Genomic DNA, 16,894 nt, shown 5'->3' on the forward strand with positions numbered 1-16,894 from the left:
AGCGCTGTATTGCTGCAAAAATAATTCCTTTCGAAGTAAAAAGTATTATTAATATGGTCATGCTTAAATAGTTTCTTTTCATCCTTGCTCAAATCTTTATGATATACTTTCATTTTGGCAGATCGTTTGTAAATCCTTTTTACACATTTCGCACGATCTCGATTGGAGAGATTTGAACACGAGCTGTCAAAACAAGCTTGAACGGATGAGCGAAGTGTGGTGGTTTAGAGTAACGTCCCTTGGGGAAGTTGGCATCGTTTGGAAAACGTACAAAACAGAGGTGTTACATACAGCACGTGGAAGCTCCACTCAGATTGACATGATCTAAGGACCTTTGGTGGTGTTGTAAGGTAAAACGTGGTCACAGACAATGTTATAATTTTAACGGAAATGTTGAAAATAGACACAATCCAGTCGGCTTCATTTCATCATATTCTTATGAATGTCAAATGTGACATCTAACTGCTTGTTCTAATTACAGTTTCGTAGACAATATTAAAATGCATCCGGTTTAGATTGTTAGCTAGTTAACCGCGAGTGCTTCACACCTTGAAACAAAGGCAGGGGCACAGTGAGGACTCTCCCTAGATACGAATATAGTGTGTGCTCTCTCGTCGTCGAATTTACCATAAGGTTTGTTCACAAGCAACTGAAAATTAATTGGGTAAGGACCCTCCCCCCCCCAAATTTTGATGATGAGGAACAATTTCTTTGGGTGGCATTATTACTAATTTAAAAGAAGTTGGGTATGTCATTCATTTGTTCACATACAATTAAAGAAACAGGTTAAAACTTATCCTTATAAGATGAGGAATGTATTTTCTGGTGATTTGACTAGAATGAAATTTAAGGGGGGATATGGGCGGAAGTCTTTCTCATTGTTGTCACCATTATTGTATGAACAATTTTATAACTAACTATAATTTATTAAACATAAATTTATCCTAAACACAAGCCATCATTCTGTGTTACACAACACCCCTCATTACAACCCGAATGCTTCACTGCGGCATGGTATCTCAGTGGGCTAGCACTATAAAACCAACTTAAGTCTGGGCTAGTACAAGCAGCCGCACATACACATACACACGCATGCACGTCGTCATATGAGCGAAATATTCTCAAGCATGATGTTCAACCCAATTTCACCTCATTACAGCCTGAGTATGCACTGCTGTCCGAAAACTACGACTTTAGAAAACCTATAATCTGATGATATAATTTCTAGATTTGCCAATGGACCAGCAAACAGCTCAAGTTTTGTTCAAGGAGGGTGCCACATTCATCTTCCTGGATGTCTCGGTCAATACAGAGTTCGGCATTGACTACAATTCTTGGCAAGTGGGACCGAACTTCCGAGGGGTCAAGATGATACCTCCAGGAATACACTTTGTGTACTTTAGGTGCGTGTACTTCCTACAGAGTGAGTTTAGTTTTATGCTACACTCAGCAATATTCCAGCAATATGGTGGTGATTGTAAATAAATGAGTCTGGACCAGACAATCCAGTGATCAACATCATGAGCATCGTTCTACGTGACTGGGAAACGATGACATGTCAAGCAAGTCGGCAAGTCTGACCACCTGATCCTGTTAGTCGCCTTTTATGACAAGCATTGGGTACTACCAGAAACTGAACCCTAACACCATGTTTTACAAGTGGTGTAAAACCAGGAATAGAAATATCCTTGTTTGATGGGTTTCAGACACTTATGAATATCCATTGTTTTCTTTATTATCGGATGAAAAACTATAAAATGTGTAACAAACTAATTACACATGATTCATCTGAGTATTTACAATGTCTATGTCATGCAACCAACCTTGTTATAGCGAGTACAGTGAAGATTTGTGTTCGACCTGGTCGTCAGTCGCCCGTGCTTGTTGTAAAAGGTGATGAATGGGATCTTGTCGTCAGTCGCCCGTGCTTGTTGTAAAAGGTGATGAATGGGATCGGGTGGTCAGTCGCCCGTGCTTGTTGTGAAAGGTGATGAATGGGATCTGGTGGTCAGTCGCCCGTGCTTGTTGTAAAAGGTGATGAATGGGATCTGGTGGTCAGTCGCCCGTGCTTGTTGTAAAAGGTGATGAATGGGATTGAGTCGTCAGTCGCCCGTGCTTGTTGTGAAAGGTGATGAATGGGATTGAGTGGTCAGTCGCCCGTGCTTGTTGTGAAAGGTGATGAATGGGATTGAGTGGTCAGTCACCCGCGTGGCTTGTTGTGAAAGGTGATGAATGGGATCGAGTCGTCAGTCGCCCGTGCTTGTTGTGAAAGGTGATGAATGGGATTGAGTGGCCAGTCAGCCTGTGCTTGTTGTGAAAAGGTGATGAATGGGATATGGTGGTCAGTCGCCCGTGCTTGTTGTGAAAAGGTGATGAATGGGATTGAGTGGTCAGTCGCCCGTGCTTGTTGTGAAAGGTGATGAATGGGATATGGTGGTCAGTCGCCCGTGCTTGTTGTGAAAGGTGATGAATGGGATTGAGTGGTCAGTCGCCCGTGCTTGTTGTGAAAGGTGATGAATGGGATTGAGTGGTCAGTCGCCCGTGCTTGTTGTGAAAAGGTGATGAATGGGATTGAGTGGTCAGTCAGCCGCGTGCTTGTTGTGAAAGGTGATGAATGGGATTGAGTGGTCAGTCGCCTGGCGCTTGTTGTAAAAGGTGATGAATGGGATTGAGTGGCCAGTCGCCCGCGCTTGTTGTGAAAGGTGATGAATGGGATTGAGTGGTCAGTCGCCTGTGCTTGTTGTGAAAAGGTGATGAATGGGATATGGTCGCCAGTCGCCCGTGCTTGTTGTAAAAGGTGATGAATGGGATTAGTGGTCAGTCGCCCGTGCTTGTTGTGAAAGGTGATGAATGGCATTGAGTGGTCAGTCGCCCGTGCTTGTTGTAAAAGGTGATGAATGGGATTGAGTGGTCAGTCGCCCGTGCTTGTTGTAAAAGGTGATGAATGGGATATGGTCGTCAGTCGCCCGTGCTTGTTGTAAAAGGTGATGAATGGGATATGGTGGTCAGGCTCACTGACTTTGTTGACACGTGATCAACCAAATGCGTAAAGCGATGCTCATGATGTTGATCACTGGATTAACTAGTCCAGTCTATATTATTTACAGACCATGCCATATTGAATGTTGTTGAGTGTGGCGTGAAACAAACAAAACCACATAAATGTAAACAATGCCATCCAAAAATGAACGTGGTACAAAAAGGGTATAAAAACATTTATAAAAAAAGTAACACAATTATATAACAGTATCAGGGTGGTGGGGTAGCCTAATGGTTAAAGCGTTGGCTCGTCACGCCGAAGACCCGGGTTCGAATCCCCACATGGGTACAATGTGTGAAGCCCATTTCTGGTGTCCCCTGCCGTGATGTTGCTGGAATATTGCTAAAAGCGGCGTAAAACCATACTCAGTCAGTCAGTATAACAGTATCACAAATATAACAAACATATGTGGTAGAAAATAAACAAAGGGCCTACTTAATGAAACATTTCATTCCTGTTCTCAATGTTAGAGTTATGTCCCTTCCATCAATCTGTAAAAGATGTAAATCTATGTACATCTTTGGTCGAAACAGAAAGGTGTCAGTATGCCATATATATCTCTCATTGCAGTAAAGTTGCAATATTGCAGATTTGAAAGTCAATTGAGAAAAAAAAGCAGCTTGTTTCAATTCAAAGGGCAAAGTACAGTCTGTGCCCGACACATTTACGTTTACAAGCAACTAGTTGCATATCAGTGAAATGTTCGGTGCATTGAACTGTTGTTTTATTGACTGATCTATTAGAGTCCGAAATTTGGTTAAAGTGCACTGTAAAATCGCTTGATTTGTTTGTTGTTTAACACCGTTTTTAACAGCGTGAAGATCTGGGTTAGAATTGATCTTCAGTTACCCATGCTTGTCATAAGAGGTGACTAACGGGATCGGGTGGTCAGGCTCGCTGACTTGGTTGACACATGTCATCGGTTCCCAATTGCGCAGATCGATGCTTGGCTGTTGATCACTGGATTGTCTGGTCCAGACTCGATTATTTACAGACCGCCGCCATATAGCTGGAATATTGCTGAGTGCGGCGTAAAACTAACCTCACTCACTGATCCTAGTAGTAACCTGTGAAGATACATGTGAGAAGTCATCTGCAGCAACCATTGCTTGTCTTAAGAGGTCACTGATAGGATACGATGTAGTGACTTGCTTGATGCATGTCATCATTTCTCAGTTATGTAGGGGGACGGTGGGGTAGCCTAGTGGTTAAAGCGTTCGCTCGTCACGCTGAAGGCCCAGGTTCTATTCCCACATGGGTACAATGTGTGAAGCCCATTTCTGGTGTCCCTCGCCGTGATATTGCTGGAATATTGCTAAAAGCGGCGTAAAACTAAACTCACTCAGTTATGTAGATCGACAGTCATGATGTTTATCACAGGATTGTTAGGTTACCCCATTCGTTGTTTTGGCAATTCAGAAAATACATTTTTGCTCACTGCGATTTTTACTATCCTGTCTCCCCCCTGTAATAAATGGAAGATTCCACTGCTGTTTCAGTGCATGCAACAAGGAGGGACAGACTGCTCCCCGAAGTGGATTCTTCCATAACTTTCAACCAAGGGAGATTGTTGTCAGAAAATGGGACAAGTTGACAGAAGGTAGGTTCAATTCATTTTGTTGTGTTTATGGCTGAACTCCATACAGGATATACTATTCAGTACTCACACACATCTTTTAAAGCTTTAAGCAAGAACTGCAGTCATGTAAAATTACACAGAAAATATTCTTTTCCTGTCTTGTGTGGAATTAGTTGCACATGACGGGTTGGAACACCAGTCTAAGGAAACTTCGGCTCAGTATTATTCGTTACACTGCTATACTGAGTCTAACAAACCCTAGTAGAAGATCGCGTCAGCTAACCTTTGATGACCTATGACCGTCCAATCAAACACAAGACGGGAGAATGGATTTAACCAATCAGACAACGACTACTTGTTAGGGTTCGGCGGGACTTACAAAACGGTTTTTGGATTTTCTCTTCCCTGGTTGCTGACACTGATCTATCAACAAACGAAAATCCGCACGAAACACAGATATTTGACCTGCAGTATATATACGCTTAGTGGTTTCTAATGACATGGTTACTATTAGCTTATATTTCCGCAAGATGACATCCTTGAATATTGACAAAAACGCTATTTTTCAGTGATTGTTTACTCATTGCGTCCTACATGTGTATCCTCCGGAGTGATCGTGTGGAAAATAGCATTCGGAATCGTTTGAGTTTTTTTAGGTAAAGGTTCAAACGGTATGTGCAAATGTGAACTTTTGCGATTTGGTAAGCTGTGTTCTGATTGGCCAATCCAAAAGGTTAGCTGATGCAACCTTCTACTAGGGTTTGTTAGAGCCAGTATACCAGTGTAACCAATAATTTTGAGTCTAAGTTTACTTAAACTTGTTGGAATAGCAAACCGTGCCTTGTGTCATGATTAACAAAAACTGCCGTTTTGTGTCATTTTTATATGTACATCAATAAAAGCGCGGTGCTATAGCAGCGCTCCAGATAATTTTTCTTGATCAGGAGTACGTACTCCTTATTTATTCAATATAGGAGTACTGGAAAACCCTATTAAGAGTAAATTTAGAGTACTGAATGGAAAATAATGGCGTATTTGTAATCTTGTGTTTTGTTTCATATATGCACCACAACAATACTTTTTCAGATAGATACGTCTGTAAATGATTCTAAGACCGTACACCATTGCTGTGGTGCGTATCTGCTACGCTTTCTAAACTATTTCCTACCGTATCTTGCATATTTTTTATCCGTACATACGCCGATACAACCCTTATCTGGAGCCCTGTATAGAAATGATACATTTGACAGCCTAACGTAGTCTGTGCGAGAAACAATGTTTAATCATTTAAAGGTCTTACATAACCTCTGAGTGAAACAGATATTGCTGTATATTTCAACAATATAATGATGTAGCATAGGGATTTGTGTGGTGATGTATGACATTACATTACATGTTATTATATACAAATACTGTACTGTACTGTATTTGTTTTCCATTGATGTGATGACAAGACTACAGAACACAGCTATGGAAGTGTAATCCCACATATAAAGTCTGTTACATCTGACCACTTTCTAAATGGCGTTGTGTATTCAAAACAGAGACATTTTCCCTTGACACCGAATGGAATAACTCTGCTATGCTTAGAACTAGGTCTTGGTGAGAAATATAGGTGATTATGTGAGTGTGTTTTGGGATGGTTAATATCCTGCATTAGGAATAAACATTGTATTTAGCAAGCCTTAACAAGGTTAACACTGACAGTCGCAAATACAGGCCGGCCTGACCGCCCGGGACGGGTTATTTTCAACACAGACTGCCAAATTCTCAAATTCACCTGCCCAACGGCCGGGTTAAAATTTAGACATGTATATGAAAAAATGTTTGTGGGCAGGTAAGTTTTGTTCTGGCTGGCAAGTTTTCCATCTAACCAGCCCTGTGGCCTGGCTGAAATTGTTGGGAGTTTCATACCCTGCTTACAGTGATAGACACTCAAACCTTGCTGTGTTGAAAATGGATGTGTCAAATTTCAGGTTGTCTTGAAGTCATGTTCAGGTGTCTGTGAATTCCACACTATGATGTATACCGTCAAATTCTGGTAAATAAGGGTCATCTCTCCCATTGTAATCACTAGACCTTCAGGGGGCGGTGGGGTAGCCTAGTGGTTAAAGCGTTCGCTCGTCAGCCCGAAGACCCAGGTTCGATTCCCCACATGGGTACAAAGTGTGAAGCCCATTTCTGGTGTCCCCCGCCATGATAGTGCTGGAATATTGCTCAAAGTGGCGTAAAACCATATTCACTCACTCACTCACTAGACCTTCAGGTAACTGCTATTTACTTACAACTTGTCTCAAAACTAATGCTATTTACCTACAACTTATTCCAGACATGACCAGCGAAGGAGTGACTGCAGATGACATGGAGCGATTCTCATCCAACATGCAAGACCTAGACAGGTTCCTTGGACCCTACCCGTATGAAAAGTATGTATCATATCAACACATTGCTGATTATTGTTTATTATAGTACTGTGATCCACATAGTCATATATTATAGTACTGTGATCCACATAGTCATATATTATAGTACTGTGATCCACATAGTCATATATTATAGTACTGTGATCCACATAGTCATATATTATAGTACTGTGATCCACATAGTCATATATTATAGTCCGTCAGAAATCTAGCCTGTGTAGCGCGGTTGGACAGGACTTATTTCATACGCTTCTTATAGACAACTGTTATCAGTGTATGAAATAAGCCCAAAACCCAGCCAGACATCAGGGCTGGAAACTTCAAAATATTACCAGCCCCAAATAGATTCATCCAGACAAGACAATCCAAAGAAACTAACTAAATATTTAGTTAAAATGAATAATTAGATTTTAAGATATGGTGGATTTACTCAGATGTATGGAACATGTTATCTAAGTTTTTTACCAAACCATCGGGCTGGCTAACTGTAAATTTAGACCTTTCCTCAGAAATCTAGCTTTTGGTTATAAGAGGTCATGTCAAAAATCATTTGAGCTCAAGAGCTTTGAAAATATGGTTTTGGCTACAAGATTTCATGACAAAAATAAGGTGAGATAAAGAGGCTTGAAAATACAGTATAGGTTATAAGAGGTCATGACAAAAATCAGCAGTGATAAAGAACCTTGAAAATATGGTTTTGGCTATAAGAGGTCTTAACAGAAATCTGGTAAGGTATAGAACCTTGATAATTTGGTTTGGGCTAAAAGAGGTCATGACATAAATCTGGTAAGGTACAGAACCTTGATAATTGGCTATAAAAGGTCATGACATATACCAAGATGAGGAAAGCATTCATTACAAATGTTAGTATAATAAAATAATAATAATTTCTCATTGCAGTTACAAGAAGTGGGTATCGATGACCAACCACATATCCAACACAGTCCTGGAACATGTGCTGCCAGACAATGGTATGGTACATTCTGTCACCCAGTTCGAGTCCAAGGCAAGCACTTCTCAGTCCAGGAAGCGAGACCGAGAGCAACAGTCAATGGAGACCGATTCCACGGAGAATGCGTCTAATAATGTGTCAGCAGCGGAAGACAGTGAGATGAAGTTTCTGCCTCGCATGACAGTCCTACCTGGAACCAGTATTCGATACAGCAACATCACAAAACGTCGATACCCGCCTGGCGCGACTCCTGCCGAAGTCACGCGATACAGCATGGATTCCTCGTTTCTCCTGGAGACCATTCTCAATGATTGGTATTCCGATTCATCCCTTGGGATTCTCGGAGAAATTCAGTTTGCATTCATCTGTTTCTTGATTGGTCAGAATTATGATTCGTTCGAACAATGGAAGAAACTGGTTCACGTTCTGTGCACGAGTGAAGAGGCTCTGTCAGTCCACACGGAACTCTTCCTTCAGCTGGTTACCGTTCTACATTTTCAGATTCGGGACATACCAGAAGATTTCTTTGTTGATATTGTGTCACAGAATAACTTTCTGACCACAACACTGCAAGAGTTTTTCTCGAACCTGCAGTCAAATCCTGTTGACAGTAACCTTAAACGCAAGGGGTTGAAGTTTTGTGATCATTTGACGGAAAAATTTAAGTGGGATTTTATGACAGAACCTGAGGACTATGCACCTGTTGTTGTTGAAACTGAATAATAAACAAATGAAGGATTAAGTATTATATAAAAGTTTTCTGTTCTGTGAATGGACAAGGCCAGTTTACCTCAGTGGTCTAAAGCAACTTTTACCTCGGCTGACTGTCCGTGAGTGCATACTTGGCGCACCATTTGTAATAACATCTGCTCAGAAACTACTGAACCAGTGAGGCTATAACCTTGCAAGCTTGTTCCCCATTGATGGTATTATTTTATTGTTCAAAACGTTCACTAGACTAAGCTAAATCTCTGAATATATATGAATGTATATATAAAGAAAAGATTTCCTTATAGATTGACAAGGAGCCCCTGTGAGACAGACTAGATGTTCAAATCTTATTTCCAGTATGGCGATTTTTGCAGCCATATTGAAAAACCTATTAATGGCCAGTGTATGAATTAATTTTGAAAAGTCACTGGCCAGGTGGGCTAGTTAAGTAAACATGTTGCTGGGCCACATCATACTTCACTGGTCCAGCAAAAGATCAATTTTAAAATGCACAGTGGTCAGAATTGGTGTGATGTTTGGTAATTGAAAATGTTAAACTAGCACTAAACCTTTGCAGGCAGACTTTTAACACCTTAATAACTGAGTTCATCATATTCATGTGTATTAAATAAAAAACATATTATCTTAGATTTTGAGCTTGACAGTCAGGATAGCTTTAACAATATATTACTGGCCCGATCCACAATCAGCTAGCATTTGGCGAGCAGGCCAGGAGCTGTGTCGACCCCTGTTAATGTCCGTTACTGAACTATTTCATTTTTACAAAAAATTGTTACAGTGGACAAAGTATGTTTATTTTTCCAATTATTTGAAATTTTGTCCCTTTTTTTTGAACGAACAGTGGATCACAGCACGCTAAGGGAGGTAACTTGGCAACTTGTTTGGCCTTCTCGTATGTTGGACATTTCGTCATCTGTCCATTCTGTAAAATATTTATAATATGGGATGCTTGCAGTGAATGAGGATATTCCGATACTTAACACCCCACCACAGCTAGGCGGATACAGTGACACACACACACACACACACACACACACACACACACACACAAAAATCTCTTTCAGTGTTGTCACAACCCCTGGTGTACAGTGCACAACCCTGTGCACTTAGAACCCACGAATCCGTTGGTATATGACCAGATGGTACAGCAACGTGCAGTAAAACTTGGACAAAGTATTGTCACGTGTCCTAGTCCATCCAGCTGTGAATGGGTACTTCGTAAGGATAGACAAGCCACATTACCTAGGTGCGCCTAAATTACTGCAAGAGTTGTATGATCCCCAGGGAGTTTGAAAAAAGATTGAAAAGAGATTGAAAAATACGATGTGCCACTGAAATTGACATCCTATGATCGAGGGAAAAGAAAGCGCCTTTCAGCAGCTGAGCTGAGCTGGATATTGGCGCTATACAAATATCATATATAATATACTATCGTTCGTGCGGGCGGTGGGTTAGCCTAGTAGTGGTAAGGAGCATCCGCTCGTAGCACCGAAAACCAGGGTTTGTGGGTACAACACGTGAAGCCAATTTCTGGTATCCCCCGCCGTGATATTGCTGGGATATTGCTATAAGCGGAATATATGTGAATACTTCGAGTTATCCGAAGCACGAAACAGCAAAGCAGGAACAAGACTTAAGTTTCAAGACAAAATAAGGTCGTAACAATACACAAGCGTCTGTTCTAAAATATCGATTTATATAAATTTTCAGTTAAAATCCTCTAGCACTTCAACGTAAACAAATGTCAACTCAGATTTGAAGTGGTGTAGATTTCACGCAGCTGTTTCGCTGGCATTGTCGCCTGTTGTCACGGTTACGAGTTCAACCAATCAGGGCCCACTTCCGCTGCACGAGTTTTTCCTGCGCGTTAATTCAGAATCCATGAACGAAAGCAGACGTGAGAGTGTTCTAAACAACTGCACCAGAGAATGTGAAATTAATTCAGGTAAGAATTCTTTTATTATCGGTTTTAACATAAGCCTAGTAGATGCTTGAAGTTTCGACTATATACAATGAAAGTTCGAATATTGAATATAATTTGTGAACATTTTTCAACGCGAGGCTGAAAATGGCGACATGCGAATTGGAGGAATATAAGCTTACCAAACAAATGTCTGTCGTTATGTAATGTACAACTCATTCATTGACCAAATCAAGTAATTTATTCTCAAAACCACCCACGGAACATATTTTGCATAATATAACTCCATACATACTTTGACACGATGAAATGTAGACCGCTAGACATGCTCAACCTAATATGATATCAACATAAGGCCATGTATAAACATATTCTTGTTTCTCATTACTCCCGACCCGACTCTTAAGATAATGTTTATTGTTAACACTAGAGAAAATGCAACTTTGACTCAAAATGTGCATGAATTTTGAACACTTCTAAGTTTTGATTTTCTACCGGAGAAAAGGTGTAAATTCCACAGAAATCAAGGGGTTTGGGACATAAAATAAGATAAAATGGAAAAATAACATCCGCCCGCCCGAGCCATATTTTTTTGAAAAAGTGATGAGAAACCAGATTATTGTTTTATGTGGCCTAATGGATTGTTGGCAGTGTCGAAATAAATTTGGGAAGTTTCATGACAACTTTTAGACCTAATGTATAAAATGTAGGGTTATGACAAATAGAAACATTTTGAGTGACTGCCTTTAAACAGTATGCTATAGCTAGAGATGCACTGAACGATTTGTTTCCGAATGCTCGTTAATTGTGACATTGTAGTACGGAATTCGGATATGGCATAGAGTTTGTTTATTAGTCAAATTAGTCGGTTCCCTCTTCTGTCGACTCTGATGGCTGGAGGACCAAATAATAATTGTAAACATGCAACATTGACGCATATCACAGCATGTTAATCAACATAGTGATGTGGTTGGACTGACTGACTGACTGAGTTTAGTTTTACGCCGCTTTTAGCAATATTCCAGCACTATCACGGCGGGGGCCACCAGAAATAGGCTTCACACATTGTACCCATGTAGGGAATCGATCCCGGGTCTTCGGCGTGACGAGCGAACGCTTTAATTACTAGGCTACCCCACCGCCCCCCACAGTAAAATATGTTTAGTGACTGACTGAATGGCTTGGTAATAATGTAATTGAATAATTGTTATATGCTGAAAGTAGAGCAGGCAGGAACATTTTGACAATCAGTAGTCGCAAATATTTTCAAACACATTTTGTCTTCACACTAAAAAGGAAAGAAATTGTACTGGCCTAAAAACGAAAAATGCTGTTTTTTTTTTTATCGCTTTTTCGCTTCGTTGGTTAACGCACAAATGCATTCTTTTCAAGCTGTTCATTATGCTGTTTAACATCTATTTAATATTGTGATAAGAATATTGTCAGTAAAATGAGGCTTGTAGTGACTGACTGAATGGCTTGGTAATAATGTGCTGATAACTCTACTAATGCACTTTAAATGTTCCTGTTGACTTGTCGCTCTTAAATTAAACATTCTGAATCAGCGCGATTGATAACTCCGGACTGGCTTCATCTCTTCACACACAGCCCTCTTGATTCTTCTGAGAACGGCTCCTACGCCCTGTTGGTAATGTCAAAGCATGAGGCTGTTAACCTCATTTGAAACGTGTTATATTCCTCCCGGTATAATGAGTGAAACCCATCCCGAGTATCCTTCGTGGTTGTATTTAGGGAATATTGGCCAAACATTTTAAACCAACATCAATATTCACTGATATCTAACGTCCCGTACATAGAACTGCATACTGCGAACATTCCTATATATTGTGTTGTGGCAGTTAGTGTTTTGTTTCAGTTTGTTTGAGATTGTTGGAGGTGTATTTGGAGTGATTTCCATTGGCATGGAATCCGCAGTGCAGGGTATCGCCCTTTGGGCATACCAGAAATCTGTAGTGATGGGAAAGTGAGTGAGTGAGTGAGTTTAGTTTTACGCCGCTTTTAGCCCTATTCCAGCAATATCACGGCGGGGTACACCAGAAATGGGCTTCATACATTGTACCCATGTGGGGAATCGAACCCGGGTCTACGGCGTGACGAGCCAACGCTTTAACCACTAGGCTACCCCACCGCCCCAATGATGGGAAAGCAAAATGTTGGTTAAAGGAAGAGAGCAAGATTGTTTTAGTAACTATTACATATATCAACGAAACCTGTGATATTCCCCTGAAATCATATGATAAAGAAACACTTGCTGCACATAACTGCGCCCCTTTGGGTGAAACCTGTGATCTTGGATTCGAATCCTGGATCATGTTTCTTGGATTTCCAACATCACACCCATGCACATGGGTTTCACAAAAGGGGTGAGGTCTAAATAATGCAAAATGTTGCTTTACACGAAAATCGTACGTTTGTCGAGTTGTTTGTAATTTATAGATTATAAATGTTTCGCAAACATTGACGAGAATCAACATCGGTCCCTTGAACCCCATTTTAATGTTTACATGCTCGATGCTGACATGCTATTGGTTACCAAGCATATGTTGGTTGCTTGCAGCCAATCAGATAACTTATTTGAGTGACCTTTTAGAAGTTGGGACATACAATATTGAACACACGTTTCGATACACATTCCTGCTTGACAACGGTACAGGAATCTGTAAACGTCGCACCCACGAAATAAAGGAAGTTGTTATCCATAAGGTTTGTTTAATATAGCTAATCAGATACTTGTTACTTAAGTTTGTTACAAAATAGCGACGGCATTTGAAACGAAACAAAGTGACAACAACATATTATATTTTGTCGTGTGCAAACTCAAGTTGGCAATTTTATTTTACTGAAGCTGCCTTAAGATTTGTGTGACTTCGGGATTTCATCCCACGTTATGCCATCCTACCTCACACACGAATGTCGGATTGTGATTGGCTGAGACCCATTCTATTATATTCAATGTACCTGGTAAATGCCTGGCTGTGGTATTCCTGCCGACGACAGTATACATTTATAACACATCCCTTCGATATGATTTGGTGTGTCGTAAGATGACATCGTCGTCCAGCGGTTCCCAGGGAGACATGATTTCATATAGCCGAGAGTGAGTGAGTTTAGTTTTACGCCGCACACAGAAATATTCCAGCTATATGGCGGCGGTCTGTAAATAATCGATTCTGCACCAGACAATCCAGTGATCAACAGCATGATCATCGATCTGCGCAATTGAGAACCGATGACATGTGTCAATCGAGCCTGACCACCCGATCCCGTTAGTCGCCTCTTACCACAAGCATGGGTTACTGAAGATCTTACCCGGACCTTCACGGGTCATATAGCGCAAAGAACATAAAATAGTAGGCCTATAGATGATATATAAACCTATGTTTCCTTCGAGAGGCGTAGGCAATTTACAATGTAACTTAATTACATATCAAAGCGGCATAAAACCAAATTCATTCACTCTTGTGCCAAAAGGCGATAACGCCTTTGTTCTGTACATAAATGCCCGATGCATGTCAAATGATAAAACTTAAACGTGATTATAGCCCAGGTACCACTGTTTCACTAATCTTTGTTGACAAATACAAGATATCCACGTGATAAAGCACGCTTAACCAAGAAGAACGATAAAACAATGTTTCGTCATTTCTGAAGATTAGAACAAAGGCAACATGTAGGTACAGGGTTATTCCATAAAGATTTAGCTTGACAACGCAGAGAAATATTGCCAGGGCGTTATCATTATTTATACAAGTGTAAATAAGTTTGAAACTTGTAATTTTTAACATTCTTTATTAAGCTGTAAATAATGTATCTCATGTAAGAAATATACGACTCATCATTGTTTTATCGCTCAATAAAACACTACATGTAGAATACACCACCAATTGTCCCACGCCAACGAGTAATAAATCCTCCCTGGAATGTTCTTTTGTAAACAAAAACAACGACCACGAGTCGTACGTTTCTTAAACAAATATGTTTATATCAACGTCAGTTTTTAAAAGTTAGTAAAGAAACCGTACCATGGATAAGATATAGGTGTATGTTTAATGTTTAGAGATTTGGGACACGAGTGTTGGACACCAAACAGACATTATCTCATTAATTTGATCTTTATTGACTCGACGATATATCACTTAGACAAAAAGCCTATTTTTTTCGGTAACACGCAACAGGGGCAATACGGGGCCATATTCGAAGGTCATCATGACATATTCGAAGGTCACCATGACTTTAATTTGACATAAACTGAAGTCCTATTTCCTATGTAAGTGATATCTAGATGACCAGGGGCCCATTCCACAAAACGATCGTAGCACTAAGATGATCTAACTCCCATACTTTAACATACACTTACTACGACTGTCGTAGCGCTACAATCGCTTTGAGGAACGGGGCCCAGAGTGCTTGACGTGGTTTACATATCACACATCATTATTACACCTTTGGAATATATTATCAACCGGTATTATAATATACACGCAGAAAGCTTAATCAAGCACCACCGGCGTTTTATATGATAATTGGAAAACACAACATGCGTTTGGATATGAAAACCAAACCTTTGAAAATAAATAATAAATATCAACACTGCCGGAAAGCATGGGCACCATGTCAACCAATCGGACTATCACGCAGTTCTCAGATAATGATTATGATGACACCTCTTCAGTACGGGGTAGTTAATGGTAGCCGACCTGTTAAGATCCGGGTTAGAATTGGTCTTTAGTAACGCGGGTGTTTTGGTTAAGTCTCCATCATTTACAGATCTCCACCATAACTGGACCATTGCTGGGTTAAACAACAAACAGACACGAGGTGAAACGTGGTTTAATGTTGCTTTCAAGATTACGGCCACTCGCATGCGTATATCACTATCTTCTTTGAGAGGCATTTTACAGAAGTTGCAAAACTATATCTAGACGACCAAGGTGCTTCGACATGGATTACACACTACAAGATACTGTCCGTGGTCACGTGGGCTCCATTCTGAGAAAGCCATGCTGTGCTGGACTTTCCCTGTGAAGAATGTGGTCAGTAGATATAGGGGGTGTATTTTGCTGGTCAAGATGTTCCGAGTAGCGGGGAAAGTATAACCTTCCGCATGCATGGTGAAGTGAGAATGAGTTGCGGGTGCTGTCCACGCCCAATGATACCCCAGTTACCGTAGAAAGACAGTGTCTGTCGAGGTCAGGAAGCCTAGTCTGGTATCTATGTAGACAAGGCATAGGTCTTGCCGACGGTATGGAGAAACGTTTGCCATGGTAATAAGGTAGTACTTATTTCTGCTGTGTTTGACAGCGGTTCCATGATGTCAGTTCTTGAGGGTTCAAGGGATGCGTTGAGGTCTTATCAAGCCAGTCTCACTGGGTGCGTTTGATTATGAATAGCCTGCCTACGGTACAGCAGTTGTAGTCTGATCTACTGGAACGTAAATAATTCATATGTGTCAGTCTTGTGCAGAAGTCAGCAGAAAGACACAGAACCTTAGCTTACTGGTACTCCATATTTCGTGAAGTGTAGGAAAATGTAACCGTAGGTTTTTTTCTCTCTCACTTATCCAACATCAGGTATATTGTGGGTTTAGCTCCTAGTTTCTAAGTTGTTGTTTAACGCCACATAACGTCTAGCTATATGACGCCAGTCTGTATATGAGCGAGTCTGGACCTGGCAATCCAGTGATTGACGTTATGGGCACCGATATGAGCAACTGGAATACGATGACATGTCAACCATGTGAGCGAGATACGCCACCCAATCCCGTTAGTAGCCTCTTACGACAAGCATGGGTTCCATAAGATCAATTCTAAACTGGTTCTTCATGAGTCACGAAGTCCATTGATTATGCTTGTTGGAGGGTTGTCAGCATTGTACCTATCCAGAGTTGTATAGATGATTCTGTTTAAACCGGACCGCCGTGTCCGGCTCGGACGGAAATCCGTTTCTGTAAAGATTTATCTCCATTGGCATTTCGTACGAATCTAAATTTTGGACCGAAATGTGGTCCTGTATTGTCAGAGGTCTGGATTAATCATAGTCCACTATGGACAGATCCTATTGTAATAACCTCAACCCCAAGGTTTTCTCGATGTTTTGAAACACTGTTTAAGATCAAGTTAGAGCTAATGCATTATTCGAGGCTCCTCTTGTACGTGTTCGTTTTCTGTAGGTAGTTTTCAAGCGTCTTTCGTCGGACTGTTAGCCATAAAACACGTGAATTCAGATC

General features: G+C 40.7%; 1 protein-coding gene across 1 annotated transcript; it reads left to right on the forward strand.

The window, feature by feature from the left end:
- The first annotated feature begins 215 nt into the window (after positions 1 to 215).
- On the forward strand, positions 216 to 8,736 carry LOC124280261 (protein AAR2 homolog). Its single transcript, XM_046716160.1, has 5 exons — positions 216 to 350; positions 1,229 to 1,403; positions 4,540 to 4,640; positions 6,949 to 7,045; positions 7,943 to 8,736. The coding sequence occupies exons 2-5, from the start codon at positions 1,237 to 1,239 to the stop codon at positions 8,715 to 8,717; spliced, it is 1,140 nt and encodes a 379-aa protein (XP_046572116.1). The 5' UTR covers positions 216 to 350; positions 1,229 to 1,236; the 3' UTR covers positions 8,718 to 8,736.
- Positions 8,737 to 16,894: the final 8,158 nt, after the last annotated feature.

Source organism: Haliotis rubra, unplaced genomic scaffold, assembly GCF_003918875.1.
Source record: "Haliotis rubra isolate DU_JTF1 unplaced genomic scaffold, ASM391887v1 Scf263, whole genome shotgun sequence".
Lineage (NCBI taxonomy): Eukaryota > Metazoa > Mollusca > Gastropoda > Lepetellida > Haliotidae > Haliotis > Haliotis rubra.

Coding starts and splice junctions, on each gene's coding strand:
- LOC124280261 (XM_046716160.1), top strand. CDS start 1,237: ATGGACCAGCAAACAGCTCAAGTTTTGTTCAAGGAGGGTGCCACATTC. Junction 1,404..4,539: donor ATACACTTTGTGTACTTTAG/GTGCGTGTACTT, acceptor CTGCTGTTTCAG/TGCATGCAACAAGGAGGGAC. Junction 7,046..7,942: donor GGACCCTACCCGTATGAAAA/GTATGTATCATA, acceptor TTCTCATTGCAG/TTACAAGAAGTGGGTATCGA.